Raw genomic sequence first — 14321 nt, forward strand, 5'->3', positions numbered from 1 at the left:
TTAGTGGGAGGGGAGGCCCAGGTGCACCTTCAGGTATTCGTACAGCGTGTAGCCGATGCAGACAGATGGAACGGCTTTGATCAAGTTGGCAGTAAATCCGCGGTAGAAGCCGAGAATGCCCTCCTGGGTGAGAATTTGCCTGGCGTATTCCCTCATCAGTGGCTTTTTCAGTCCCTTTGCAACGACTAACAATACAAAAGAAAAAAGTCAGCATATGCAAGGTAGTGAAAGAACATAAGAAATAGGAGCAGTAGTAGGCGATTCGGCCCCTCGAGCCTGCTCTGCCATTCAATGAGATCATGGCTGATCTTCTACCTCAACTCCACTTTCCCGCCCGATCCCCATATCCCTGGATTCCCTTAATATTCAAAAATCTATCGATCTCTGTCTTGAATATACTCAACGACTGAGCCTCCACAGCCCTCTGGGGCAGAGAATTCCAAAGATTCACCACCCTCTGAGTGAAGACATTTCTCCTCATCTCAGTCCTAAATGGCCGAGCCCTTATTCTGAGACTGTGACCCCTGGTTCTAGACTCCCCAGCCAGGGGGAAACAACCTCCTTGCATCTACCCTGTCAAGCCCTGTAAGAATTTTGTATGTTTCAATGCAATCACCTCTCATTCTTCTAAACTATGGAGAATATAGGCCCAGTCTACTCAACCTCTCATAGGTCAATCCCCATCCCAGGAATCAGTCTGGTGAACCTTTGTTGCACTCCCTCTAATGCAAGTATATCTTTCCTTAGGTAAGGAGACCAAAATTGTACACAACACTCCAGGAGCGGTCTCACTAGGGCCCTATAAAATTGCAGTGACATCTTTACTCTTATACTCAAATCCTCTTGTAATAAAGGTGCTATATAAATGCAAGTCTTTTTTAACAAGTACTCATCATCATCATAGGTGTCCCTCGAACGAGCATGACTTGCTTCTACAAGAGTTCACAGATGTTTCAATGAAGGGCCCGATGTTCCAGTCCTGAACTCCAGTTGAAGGGGTGGAAGATATCTGTGGGTGGATTTTTTTAACATGTGGTGACTGTTGCACATCAACCACACGGGGCTCGACAGAGCTCGGCCTTTATCCAGTGGCAAGGGTTAACCAGGATGACTGGAGACCTGCTCTGCTGCACGGACCTAGTGCGCACACATATCGCACAGTGTGGGCTGGGCCCGTGCTGCCCCTGGGCCCTCGGCTCTTCTGGGCCCCGCACCCTCATTTGCCGCACCTCCGCCCAAGTACTAAATACCAATCCAATGGCCGGCCCCATAGTTAAAAGGTATTGCTCGCTGACCCGCTCACCCTCCGCCTGCATGCGAGTGTGTAACAGCATCAGTGGGTAGCTGGCCAACTGCCCAAATACATTGGACATAGCAGCGCTGCCCACCACCATCCAGGTGCTGGGTGCTTCGTTTCCTGCCGCGTATTGCTGTATCCACAAGTTCTTCAGGGTCTGAAAGGACAAAATTAGAACTCTCACAAAAACAGCATTCATGGGCACAAAAAGCAAATTGTACAAGTAAGGAAAACTAAATATGTACTTTATACAAGGCAGTAATGTACAAGTAAACATACAACTTAGTGTTCCAGCAGGGGAATTGGTTTAATTGTAGATAATCTGTTATAAAAAGTGTTATACACAACAATTTGGTTTTATATTGTGCCTTTCACAAAGTGAAACATCCCAAGGCATTACCAAACAAAATTTGACACCGAGCCACATAAGGAGATATTAGGACAGGGCTTGGTCAAAGAAGTAGGTTTTAAGGAGTGTCTTAAAGGAGGAGAGAGAGGCGGAGAGGTTTAGGCAGGGAGTTCCAGAGCTTGGAGCCCAGGCAACAGAAAGCACGGCCACAAATGGTGGAGCAATTAAATTCAGGGATGCTCAAGAGGGCAGAATTAGAGGAGTGCAGATATCTTGGGGTTTTGGAAATGGAGGAGATTACAGAGATAGGGAGGGGCCAGGGCCAAGGAGGGATTTGAAAACAAGAATGGTCAATGCTGGTGTTTATGCTCCACATGAGCCTCCTCCCACCCCTCTTCATCTAGCAATATAACCCATTCTTTTCTCCCTCATGTGCTTCTCTAACTTCCCCTTGAATATATCATCTTCCCCTTAAATGCATAAATAGTGATGATATACTGAAGGTTTAATGCCCCTTTACAGGTCAGCCAAAATGTTATTAACGAATGAAAGTACAGACACATGCAGAATTCAAATCGGCTTTCCAGGTAGAAAATAAATTTCTTTGCAACTTGTCACGCTCCTCCTGTGCTATGTGGGAAATCAGGGACACTTCCAGTGTCCCTGACTACTATATGTGCAGGAAGTGTGTCCAGCTGCAGCTCCTGTCAGTCCGCATTGCGGCACTGGAGCTGCGCATGATTTCACTCTGGAGCATCCGCGATGCTGTGGATGTCGTGAATAGCACGTTTAGTGAGTTGGTCACACCGCAGGTAAAGGTTACAAAAGCACTTAGGAAATAGGTGACCATCAGGAAGAGCAAGGAAAGGAAGGTAGTGCAGGGGTCCCCTGCGGTCATCTCCTTCCAAAACAGATATACCACTTTGGACACTGATGGGGTAGATGGCTCATCAGGGGTAGGGAGCAGCAGCCAGGATCATGTCACCATGGGTGGCTCTGCTGCACAGGACGGCAGGAAAAAGAGTGGGAGAGCTATAGTGGTAGGGGATTCTGTTGTAAGGGAAATTACAGGACTCCAGGATGGTATGTTGCCTCCCTGGTGCAAGGGTCAAGGATGTCTCGGAGCGGCTGCAGGGCATTCTGGAGGGGGAGGGTGAACAGCCAGTTGTCGTGCATATAGGTACCAACAATATAGGTAAAAAGCGGGATGAGGTCCTACAGGCTGAATTTAGGGAGCTAGGAGTTAAATTAAAAAGTAGGACCTCAAAGGTAGTAATCTCAGGATTGCTACCAGTGCCACGTGCTAATCAGAGTAGGAATTGCAGGATCGTTAAGATGAATACGTGACTTGAGGAATGGTGCAAGAGGGAGGGATTCAAATTCCTGGGACACTGGAACCGGTTTTGAGAGAGGGGGGACCAGTACAAACCGGATGGTCTGCATCTGGGCAGGACCGGAACTGATGTTCTAGGGGGAGAGTTTGCTAGTGCTGTTGGGGAGGGTTTAAACTAATATGGCAGGGGGATGGGAATCTATGCAGGAAGACAGAGGGAAGTAAAATGGGGGAAGAAGAAAAAGGTAGAAAGGAGATAAGTAAAAGTGGAGGGAAGAGAAATCAAAGGTAAAAGTCAAAAAGGGCCACATTACAACATCATTCTAAAAGGACAAAGAGTGTTAAAAAAAACAAGCCTGAAGGTTCTTTGTCTCAATGCTAGGCGCATTTGTAATAAGATGGATGAATTAACTGCGCAGACAGCTGTTAACGAATATGATGTAATTGGGATTACGGAGACATGGCTCCAGGGTAACCAAGGCTGGGAACTCAACATCCAGGGGTATTCAATATTCAGGAAGGATAGACAGAAAGGAAAAGGAGGTGAGGTAGCGTTGCTGGTTAAAGAGGAGATTAACGCAATTGTAAGGAAGGACATTAGCTTGGATGATGTGGAATCTGTATGGGTAGAGCTACGGAACACCAAAGGGCAGAAAACGCTAGTGGGAGTTGTGTACAGACCACCAAACAGTAGTAGTGAGGTTGGGGACAGCATCAAACAAGAAATTAGGGATGCGTGCAATAAAGGTACAGCAGTTATCATGAGTGATTTTAATCTACATATAGATTGGGCTAACCAAACTGGTAGCAATACGGTGGAGGAGGATTTCCTGGAGTGTATAAGGGATGGTTTTCTAGACCAGTATGTCGAGGAACCAACTAGAGAGCTGGCCATCGTAGACTGGGTGTTGTGTAATGGGAGAGGATTAATTAGCAATCTTGTTGTGCGAGGCCCCTTGGGGAAGAGTGACCATAATATGGTAGAATTCTTCATTACGATAGAGATGACACAGTTAAGTCAGAGACTAGGGTCCTGAACTTAAAAAAAGGTAAATTCAATGGTATGAGACGTGAATTGGCTAGGATAGACTGGCGAATGATACTGAAAGGGTTGACGGTGGATAGGCAATGGCAGACATTTATAGATCACATGGATGAACTTCAACAATTGTACATCCCTGTCTGGCGTAAAAATAAAACGGGGAAGGTGGCTCAACCGTGGCTAACAAGGGAAATTAGGGATCGTGTTAAATCCAAGGAAGAGGCATATAAATTGGCCAGAAAAAGCAGCAAACCTGAGGACTGGGAGAAATTTAGAATTCGCATATCTATAGAAGCAAAAGCTTCTATAGATATGCGAAGAGAAAAAGATTAGTGAAGACAAAATGTAGGTCTCTTGCAGTCAGAATCAGGTGAATTTATAATGGGGAACAAAGAAATGGCAGACCAACTGAACAAATACTTTGGTTCTGTCTTCACTAAAGAAGACACAAATATCCTTCCGGAAATACTAGGGGATCGAGGATCTAGCGAGAAGGGGGAACTGAGGGAAATCCTTATTAGTCAGGAAATTGTGTTAGGGAAATTGATGCGATTGAAGGCCGATAAATCCCCAGGGCCTGATAGTCTGCATCCCAGAGTACTTAAGGAAGTGGCCCTAGAAATAGTGGATGCATTGGTGATCATTTTTCAACATTCTATAGACTCGGGATCAGTTCCTATGGATTGGAGGGTAGCTAATGTAACCCCACTTTTTAAAAAAGGAGGGAGAGCGAAAACAGGGAATTATAGACCAGTTAGCCTGACATCGGTGGTGGGGAAAATGTTGGAATCAATTATTAAAGATGTAAGAGCAGCGCATTTGGAAAACAGTGACAGGATCGGTCCAAGTCAGCATGGATTTATGAAAGGGAAATCATGCTTGACAAATCTTCTAGAATTTTTTTGAAGATGTATTCGTAGAGTGGACAAGGGAGAACCAGTGGATCTGGTGTATTTGGACTTTCAAAAGGCTTTTGACAAGGTCCCACACAAGAGATTAGTGTGCAAAATTAAAGCACATGGTATTGGGGGTAATGTACTGACGTGGATAGAGAACTGGTTGGCAAAAAGGAAGCAAAGAGTAGGAATAAACGGGTCCTTTTCAGAATGGCAGGCAGTGATTAGTGGGGTACCGCAAGGTTCAGTGCTGGAACCCCAGCAATTTACAATATACATTAATGATTTGGACGAAGGAATTAAAAGTAATATCTCCAAGTTTGCAGATGGCACTAAGCTGAGTGGCAGTGTGAGCTGTGAGGAGGATGCAACGAGGCTACAGGGTGACTTGGACAGGTTAGGTGAGTGGGCAAATGCATGGCAGATGCAGTATAATGTAGATAAATGTGAGGTTATCCACTTTGGTGGCAAAAACAGGAAGGCAGAATATTATCTGAATAGTGGCTGATTAGGAAAAGGGGAGGTGCAATGAGACCTGGGTGTTATGGTTCATCAGTCATTGAAAGTTGGCATGCAGGTGCAGCAGGCGGTGAAGGAGGCAAATGGCATGCCGGGCTTCATAGCGAGAGGAATTGCGTATAGGAGCAGGGAGGTCTTACTGCAGTTGTACAGGGCCTTGGTGAGGCTACACCTGGAATATTGTGTACAGTTTTGATCTCCTAATCTGAGGAAGGACAGTCTTGCTATTGAGGGAGTGCAGTGAAGGTTCACCAGATTGATTCCCGAGATGGCAGGATTGACGTATGAAGAAAGACTGGATCGACTGGGCTTATATTCACAGGAATTTAGAAGAATGAGAGGGGATCTCATAGAAACATATAAAATTCTGACGGGATTGGACAGGTTAGATGCAGGAAGAATGTTCTCAATGTTGGGGAAGTCCAGAACCAGGGGTCACAGTCTAAGGATAAGGGGTAAGCCATTTAGGATCGAGATGAGGAAAAACTTCTTCACTCAGAGAATTGTGAACCTGTGGAATTCTCTACCACAGAAAGTTGTTGAGGCCAGTTCGTTAGATATATTCAAAAGGGAGTTAAATGTGTCCCTTACGGCTAAAGTGATCAAGGGGTATTAGATGTGGCCCTTACGGCTAAAGTGATCAAGGGGTATGGAGAGAAAGCAGGAACGGGGTACTAAAGTTGCATGATCAGCCATGATCATATTGAATGATGGTGCAGGCTCGAAGGGCTGAACGGCCTACTCCTGCATCTATTTTCTATGTCACCGTGAGTCAACTACCTAATCAGAGCTAGGATGTGGGTTACATACCGAAAGCCTGCAAATAACTGCGCGTAATATCAGCGGAAGAACACTTAACACCATAAATGAGATTCCTTTATCCTATGTTAACAAAGTAGATCAAAGCACCGCACTTTAGGAAGGATGTGAAGGCCTTAGAGAGGGTGCAATAAAGATTTAAGGGAATGATTCGAGGAATGTGGAACTTTATGGATAGACTGGAGAAGCTGAACATAAGAAATAGGAGTAGGAGTAGGTAATACGGACCCTCGAGCCTGCTCCGCCATTTAATACGATCATGGCTGATCCGATCATGGACACAGGTCCACTTCCCCACCTGCTCCCCATAACCCCTTATTTCCTTGGCATTGTTCTCCTTGGAATGGAGAAGATTGAGAGATTTGATAGAGGTGTTCAAACTCATGAGGGGTCTGGCCAGAGTGGATAGAGAGAGAAACTGCTCCCTTTGGCAGAAGGGTTGAGAACCAGAGCACACAGATTTAAGGTGATGGGCAAAAGAACTAAAGGTGACACAAGGAAAACGTTTTTACGCGAGGAGTGGTTAAGATCTGAAATGCACTACCTGAAAAGGGTGGCGGAGGCAGACTCTATTTTATCTTTCAAAGGGAGTAGGATGAGCATCTGAAGGAAAAACACTGCAGGGCTACGGGGAAAGGGCGGGGGAGTGTGTCTCGCTGAGAGTCGGCTCGGGCTCGACGGGCCGAATAGCCCTTCTTCCGTGCTGTAACCGTTCTGTGATTCTAGACAGCATGTGGAGACCAGCATGTGGACTTTGTTATACAGTATTCCAGGTGAGTTTTCCCTCGTGAAATAACACCAACCTCATGGAAGGTAAACTAATGGAGATTTTTTTCTTCGGTGAACTTGCCAATGTTGCATTCTTACAAATATTGCACAAAATGCCATGAACTCTGCCCTTCGCCACAGAATACCCAACGTTTGACCTGCTCTAGCAGCCACGTCATTTATGTGGCCGGGTCAGTTGAATTTCTGACCAATGTTGACCCCCAGGATGTTGCTGGCAGGGGATTGGGCGATAGCAATGCCACTGAATGTCAAGGGGAAGTGGCTAGACTCACATTGGAGAAGGTAATTTCCTGGCACTTGTGTGGCGCGAATGTTACTTGCCACTTATCAGCCCAAGCCTGGATATCATCCAGGCCTTGCTGCATGCAGATATGGACTGCTTCATTATCAGGAATTGCGAATGCAATCGTCAGTAAACAGCCCCGCGATTCGAAGAAAATTAGGGACGTTCTCCCCAGTGTCTTGGCCAATATTTAGCCTTCAACCAACATGTCTAAAATAGATTATCTGCTCATTTATCTCGTTGCCGTTAGTGCAACCTTGCCGAACACAAATTTACCGCTGTGTTTCCCTACCTTACAGCAGTGGCTAAACTTCAGAAAGTACTTATCTGGCTGCAAAGAGCTTTGGGGCATCATGAAAAGCACAAAATAAATGGAACTTCATTCTTTTTTTCAATGGTTAACTCAACCGGTCCAATCTGTTTCTCCTCTAATATACCTCGTGACATTTTCTGTGTTAAAGGCACTTATATAAATGCAAGTTGTTGCTCGTTTACTCTTTCGCACCTCCCCCCCCGCAAAAAAACCCACATCAACACTAACCTCATACATAGCCAGGTCTATACCAGCATAGGGGATGATCCCCAGGATATTTGGCACATAGCCCCTGTAGAAGGTGGAAATTCCTTCATATATGAATATATCCCTGACATGGGCGTAGAGTTCTCTCGGGTCTCCTGTCTTCCGCAACATCATTCTTGTTTTCAACATCTGTCAGATGAAAAACCAATTGCAGAGTCATTCATTCCAATGGCGCACGTTATTCAGGTATGTTTCATCATCAGTTTAGCCGTGAGCGCCAGGGTTCAAACAAGGGCACTGCCACTGGTGAGCAGTCAACTCTCCCTCATACCTCACTGAAGTTCAGTGACCAGGTACAGTGTTCACTGGTTCTGTCACCAAGTCTCAAATCTTCCACCAAGCTCATGGTCTACAGGGCTGTAAGTAATACCCGCCCTCCTGTATGGCTCAGAGGCATGGACCATATACAGTAGACACCTCAAACCACTGGAGAAACACCACCAACGATGTCTACACAAGATCCTGCAAATTCCCTGAGAGGACAGACGCCCCAACCTTAGCGTCCTCGACCAGGCCAACATCCCCAGCATTGAAGCACTGACCACACTCGACCAGCTCTGCTGAGCGGGCCACATTGTTCGCATGCCTGACACAAGACTCCCAAAGCAAGCGCTCTACTCGGAACTCCTTCACGGCAAATGAGCCCAAGGTGGGCAGAGGAAACGTTGCAAGGACACCCTCAAAACCTCCTTGATAAAATGCAACATCCCCACCGACACCTGGGAATCCCTGGCCAAAGACCGCCCTAAGTGGAGGAAGTGCATCCGGGAAGGTGCTGAGCACCTAGAGTCTCATCGCTGAGAGCGTGCAGAAAACAAGCGCAGGCAGCGGAAGGAGCATGCGACTAACCTGTCCCACCCCTCCCTTACCCTCAACGACTATCTGTCCCACCTGTGACAGAGACTGTAATTCCCGTAATTGGACTGTACAGCCACCTGAGAACTCATTTTTAAAGTAGAAGCAAGTCTTCCTCAATTCCGAGGGACTGCCTATGATGATGATGACAGTGTTCAACAGGGGATGCCCATTACTGAAGGTCAGGTGATAATTTTTTGAGCATCTTACACTGTGAATGAGGTTTTCCCCCAGCACTGCCCACATGCTGAATTCACACGGGTTGGTCGCGGGCGACATGCCGAATGCAAGTCTGTCCAAAAATATGCCGCAGGTACGGCAACCACTAAAAGTTAGTGGACAGGCACAAAAATAACTTATACGGTAAACGGTATGTTGGCCTTTATCACAAGGGAGCTGGAATACAAAAGGGGCGCAAGCTTTGTTACACTTATGTAAAGCTCTGGTTAGACCCCATCCAGAATACTGTGTTCAGTTCTGGGCCCCGTACCTCAGGAAGGGTATATTGGCCTTGGTGGGAGAGCAGCACAGATTCACCAGAATGATACTGGGGCTACAAGTGTTCAATTACCAGGACAGGTCGCACAGACTGGACTTGTATTTCCGCCGAGTTAAAAAAATTAAGGGGTGATCTTATTGAGGTGTTTAAGGTGATTAAAAGGAGTTGATGGGGCAGATAGAAAGAAACTAGTTCCTCTGATTGGGGGCGAAGGGAACTCCAGAACAACGGGGCAGAACTTAAAATTAGAGCCAGGCCCTTCACGGGTGATGTCAAAAGCACTTCTTCTCACAAGGGTCGTGGGAATCTGGAACTTTTTCACCCAAAAAGCTGTTAAGGTTGGGGGGGGGGGGGGAGCTGAGTCAATTGAAAATTTCAAAACTGAGATTCATAAATTTTTTAGACTATTAAGGGTTATGGAACCCTTAACGCGGTAGCCAATTTGCTCACAGCAAGCTCCCACAAACAGCACTGTGACACTGGGTTACCAGGGCAGGGCAGGTAGATGGAGTTAAGATACAGATCAGTCATGTTCTAATTAAATGGCGGAACAGGCTCGAGGGACTGAATGGCCGTCTCCTGTTCCTGTGCATGAACACTAGTTCGTATGAAATTCTTCTTTTCACAGAGGCATTAGCCCATTTAAAATAAAACAAGTTAATGCCTCCACTAATGTGGCAGAGAAGCGAACTTCAATTCTATTCAGCCTACATGCGCATGTGAGGATCTTAACCAGCTCCTTATAATTCACCCGAAACAAGACAGCGGGGCTATCATTCAAAAGCACAATACCAGTGTCAGCCGTGGCTCAGTGGGCAGCACCCTCGCCTCTGAGTCAGAAGGTTGTGGGTTCAAGTCCTACTCCAGGAACTTGAGCACAAAAAAAATCTAGGCTGACACTCCAGTGCAGTACTGAGGGAGTGCTGCACTGTTGGAGGTGCCGTCTTTTGGATGAGACGTTAAACCCGTCTGCTCTCTCAGGTGGACATAAAAGATCTCATGGCACTATTTCGAAGAAGAGCAGGGGAGTTATCCACCATGTCCTGGCCAATATTTATCCCTCAATCAACATATCTAAAAAAAGATTATCAGGTCATTATCACAGTGCTGTTTGTGGGAGCTTGCTGTGAGCAAATTGGCTGCCGCATTTCCTACATTACAACAGTGACTACATTCCGAAAGTACTTCATTGGCTGTAAAGTGCTTTGAGACATCCGGTGGTTGTGAAAGGCACTATATAAATGCAAATCTTTTAATACTGCTGTTCACTTTCCTCTGTGATGGACATGTTGAGACTTGAACCAAATATTCACGACAGCGACAGCAAGTGGTGAGCTGTGGTTTATATTCTGGGTTGAATTTCCTTTTAGTTCCAAATAAATAATAATTCACAAACTGAACCCAAACCAGAATGCTCGGATTGGCAAGTCTTGTTTCTCATGGTGGGGACTCAGGAAAATGTGAGCTGTTCATTAGCCATCGGACATCGCCGTGAAGGAAAGTCTGGATGGCCGTGTTATGAATCCTTTTACTGTTGGTGGATGGGAGTTTGAAATAAGCAGCAATAATTACATTTTAATTTGTGTTATGCATCCACTTGGCAATGCTAGAGACTTCATAAAGATAACAGGGGAGGACCCCCTTGAAGTTTTAATAAATAGTATTGTATTATCATACCAACCCTCTCTAAATTAATACAAACACTTGCCCCCTCCCCACTAAACATCACATTGAAAAAACACCTGACATAATGCATTATTGTGACGTACCTCAGCTGGAAACGTGGCTGTTTGAGAGACTGCACCAGCCAGTGACCCAGCAAGAAATCGTTCTTTCATTCCCAAAGTTTCTGGTTCACCTATTAGATTCTTGAGCTGCGAACACAATTCAGAAATAAAAAGTTAAAAACCTCAAGGAAAGTATATCCAGTTTGCACTAAAACTTAACACACCATGTGTTACTTCTCCAACCACGTGGGGAAAGAACAAATTATCCCATCCATCAAAACTAATCCACCCAGACTCGATAGAATATATCATGGACTTTGATCCCTACTTTTAACACTAAGTTCATCCCCCTATATCTCCCAGAGGGAGAGGAGGGAAAAAAAATCAAGCATAGGAACAGAAGGAGGCCATTGAGCCCCTCGAGCCTGTTCCGCCATTTAATGAGATCATGGCTGATCTGCGACCTAACTCCATATACCCGTCTTTGGCTCATATCCCTCAATACCTTTAGTTAACAAAATATCAATCTCCGATTTGAAATGAACAATTGACCTAGTTTCAGTTGCTGGTTGCGGAAGAGTGTTCCAAACTGCTACCACCCTTTGTGTGTTTCAGAAGTGTTTCCTAATTTCACTCCTGAAAGGCCTGGCTCTAATTTTTAGACTATGCTCCTAGTCCTGGATTCTCCAACCAGCAGGAATAGTTTCTCTCTGTTTACCCCTATCAGTTCCCCTTAATAGCTTGAAAACTTTGATCAAGTTACCCCTTAATCTTCTGAATGCCAGGGAATACAACCCTAGTTTGTGTAGCACAGTTAATATCTCTGCCATCTTTAATTTGCCTTCTCAACAGGGAACGAGAACAAAGTCAAGTGGTCATGCAGCCTCCTGTATAACCCACAGCATAATGGCTGTCATCTTCATGCGCAAGAACTCTTTCATAATGCTCAGGATAGGGCACAAGTGACTGTCTATTCATGCAAACAGATAAATTAAAGACAACAACAACTTGTATTTATATAGCACCTTTAATGTAGTAAAACATCCCAAGGCGCTTCACAGCAGTGTTATAAGACAAAAAATAAATTTTGACATCGAGCCAGATAAGAAGAAATTATGGCTTGGTCAAAGAGGTAGGTTTTAAGGAGCATCTTAAAGGAGGAATGAGAGGTAGAGAGGGGGAGAGGTTTAGGCAGGGAATTCCAGAGCTTGGGGCCCAGGCAGCTGAAGGCATGGCCACCAATGGTGGAGCGATTATAATCAGCGATGCTCAAAAGGGCACAATTTGAGGAGCGCAGATATCTTGGGGAGTTGTGAGGCTGAAGGAGATTACAGAGATAGGGAGGGGCAAGGCCTTGGAGGGATTTGTAAACAAGAATGAGAATTTTGAAATCGAGGCGTTGCTTAACCGGGAGCCAATGTAGGTTGGCGAGCACAGGGGTGATGGGTGAGTGGGACTTGGTGCGAGTTAGGACACGGGCTGCCGAGTTTTGGATCACCTCAAGACGGATTAATCTCTAGACCCAAACAGTAGCATGAAGAGGAATTTGGAAATGCATTGGTTAGCATCTTCCTCAGATCACTGGATTCGGGAATAATGCAAAAAGGATTGGATGGGAGCAAAGATTAGAGCATATTCAAAAAGGTTCAGGAAGGAATAAAGCAAGGGATACAGGCCAGTTATTAGTGGAGAATTGCCCGTATCTATTACCAGAGTCATAATAGGCTGATTTGTGAAAGATGTTATGTCTAACCCACCTAATAGCTCTTTGAGCTGGTAGCTACAGGAGAATACATGGATCTCTTAGATGCATGATTTAGGACTCTGGGAAAAAGAAAGAAAAAAAGACTTGGATTTATATAGCGCCTTTCACTACCACCGGACGTCTCAAAGCGCTTTATAGCCAATGAAGTACTTTTGGAGTGTAGTCACTGTTGTAATGTGGGCAGCCAATTTGCGCACAGCAAGCTCCCACAAACAGCAATGTGAAAATGACCAAATAATCTGTTTTGTTGTTATGTTAATTGAGTGAAAAATATTGGCCCCAGGACACCGGGGCAAACTCCCCTGCTCCTCTTCGAAATAGTGCCAAGGGAATTTTTACATCCACTTGAGAGAGCAGACGGGGCCACAGTTTATTGGGCCCAAGTTTCGGCCTCAGTTGCTCCTGGTTTTTGGAGCAACTGGTGCAGAACGGAGTATCTTAGAAATTCAAATTCTCGGCATTTAGTTTGCTCCAGTTCTAGTCAGTTAGAACAGTTTCACTTTGGAACAGAATTTTTTTTCAAAAGGGGGCGTGTCCGGCCACGTACACCTGTTTTCAAAGTTTCGGCAGTGAAAACTTACTCCAAACTAACTTAGAATGGAGTAAGTGAAGATTTTTGTACGCTCGAAAAAACCTTGTCTACACTTTAGAAAATCAGGCGTAGGTTACAAATCAGGCGTAGGGTTTAAAGGGAAGTTTACAAACATTAAACACTTCAGTTTTACAAGTAAAGAGCCATCATCAATAATAAATGATAAAAACATCAATAAATCAACCAATAAATCAATCAAAAAAAATTAATAAGAAATATATTTTCTTTTAAATCAATAAATAAAACATTTTCTACTTACCGACTGCAGCACCGGGAGCCCTCCACCAAGCGTGCTGGAATCCACCCCCCACCCCCCAGTGTGTCTCTGTCTGTGTCTCTATCTCTCTCTGTCAGTCTGTGTGTGTCTCTCACTCTCTGTCTGTCAGTGTCTGTGTTTCTGACAGCAAGGGAGGGGGAGGAGGGGGGTAGAGGGAGAGGGGGGGGGCAGGGGAAGGGGTGGAGGCAGAGGGGGAGGGAGGGAAGGGGGAGGGATGGGGGAGAAGGGGGAGGGATGGGAGCGAAGGGGGGGAGAAGGGGAAGGGGGGAGGGAGGAGAAAGGGAAGGGGAAGGAGGAGGGGAAGGGGGAGGAGGAGGGGAAGGGGGAGGAGGAGGGGAAGGAGGGAGGAGGAGGGGAAGGGGGGAGGAGGAGGAGAGGGGGGAGGAGGAGAAGAGGAAGGGGGAAGGAGAAGAGGAAGGGGGAAGGAGAAGGGGAAGGGGGGGAGGAGAAGGGGAAGGGGGGAGGAGAAGGGGAAAGGGGGGGAGAGGAGAAGGGGAAAGGGGGGGAGAGGAGAAGGGGAAAGGGGAGGGGAGAGGAGAAGGGGAAAGAGAAGGGGGGAGAAGGAGTGGGAGAAAAGGAAGGTGAGGAGGGGATCGGAGAAGGGGGGGCAAGGTGAGGGGGGAATGGAGAAGGGGGGGCAAGGAGAAGGGGGGGAAAGGAGAAGGGGGGGGAGAAGGGGAAGGAGAGGGGGGGAAACGG

At 46.0% G+C, this 14321-nt stretch overlaps 1 protein-coding gene across 1 annotated transcript in view; it reads right to left on the minus strand.

Annotated features, from left to right (window-relative positions):
* Window positions 1-14321, minus strand: part of LOC139235167 (calcium-binding mitochondrial carrier protein SCaMC-2-like) — a 40365-nt gene continuing 26044 nt past the window's right edge. Inside the window, exons 10-13 of the mRNA XM_070866386.1 lie at window positions 11031-11135; window positions 7869-8036; window positions 1304-1454; window positions 1-185 (exon numbers count right to left, since the gene is read on the minus strand). Of these exons, the coding sequence (XP_070722487.1) occupies window positions 1-185; window positions 1304-1454; window positions 7869-8036; window positions 11031-11135 (609 nt within the window). The remainder of the gene's footprint in view (window positions 186-1303; window positions 1455-7868; window positions 8037-11030; window positions 11136-14321) is intronic.

This window comes from Pristiophorus japonicus, chromosome 22 (genome assembly GCF_044704955.1).
Source record: "Pristiophorus japonicus isolate sPriJap1 chromosome 22, sPriJap1.hap1, whole genome shotgun sequence".
Classification (NCBI taxonomy): Eukaryota; Metazoa; Chordata; class Chondrichthyes; family Pristiophoridae; genus Pristiophorus; species Pristiophorus japonicus.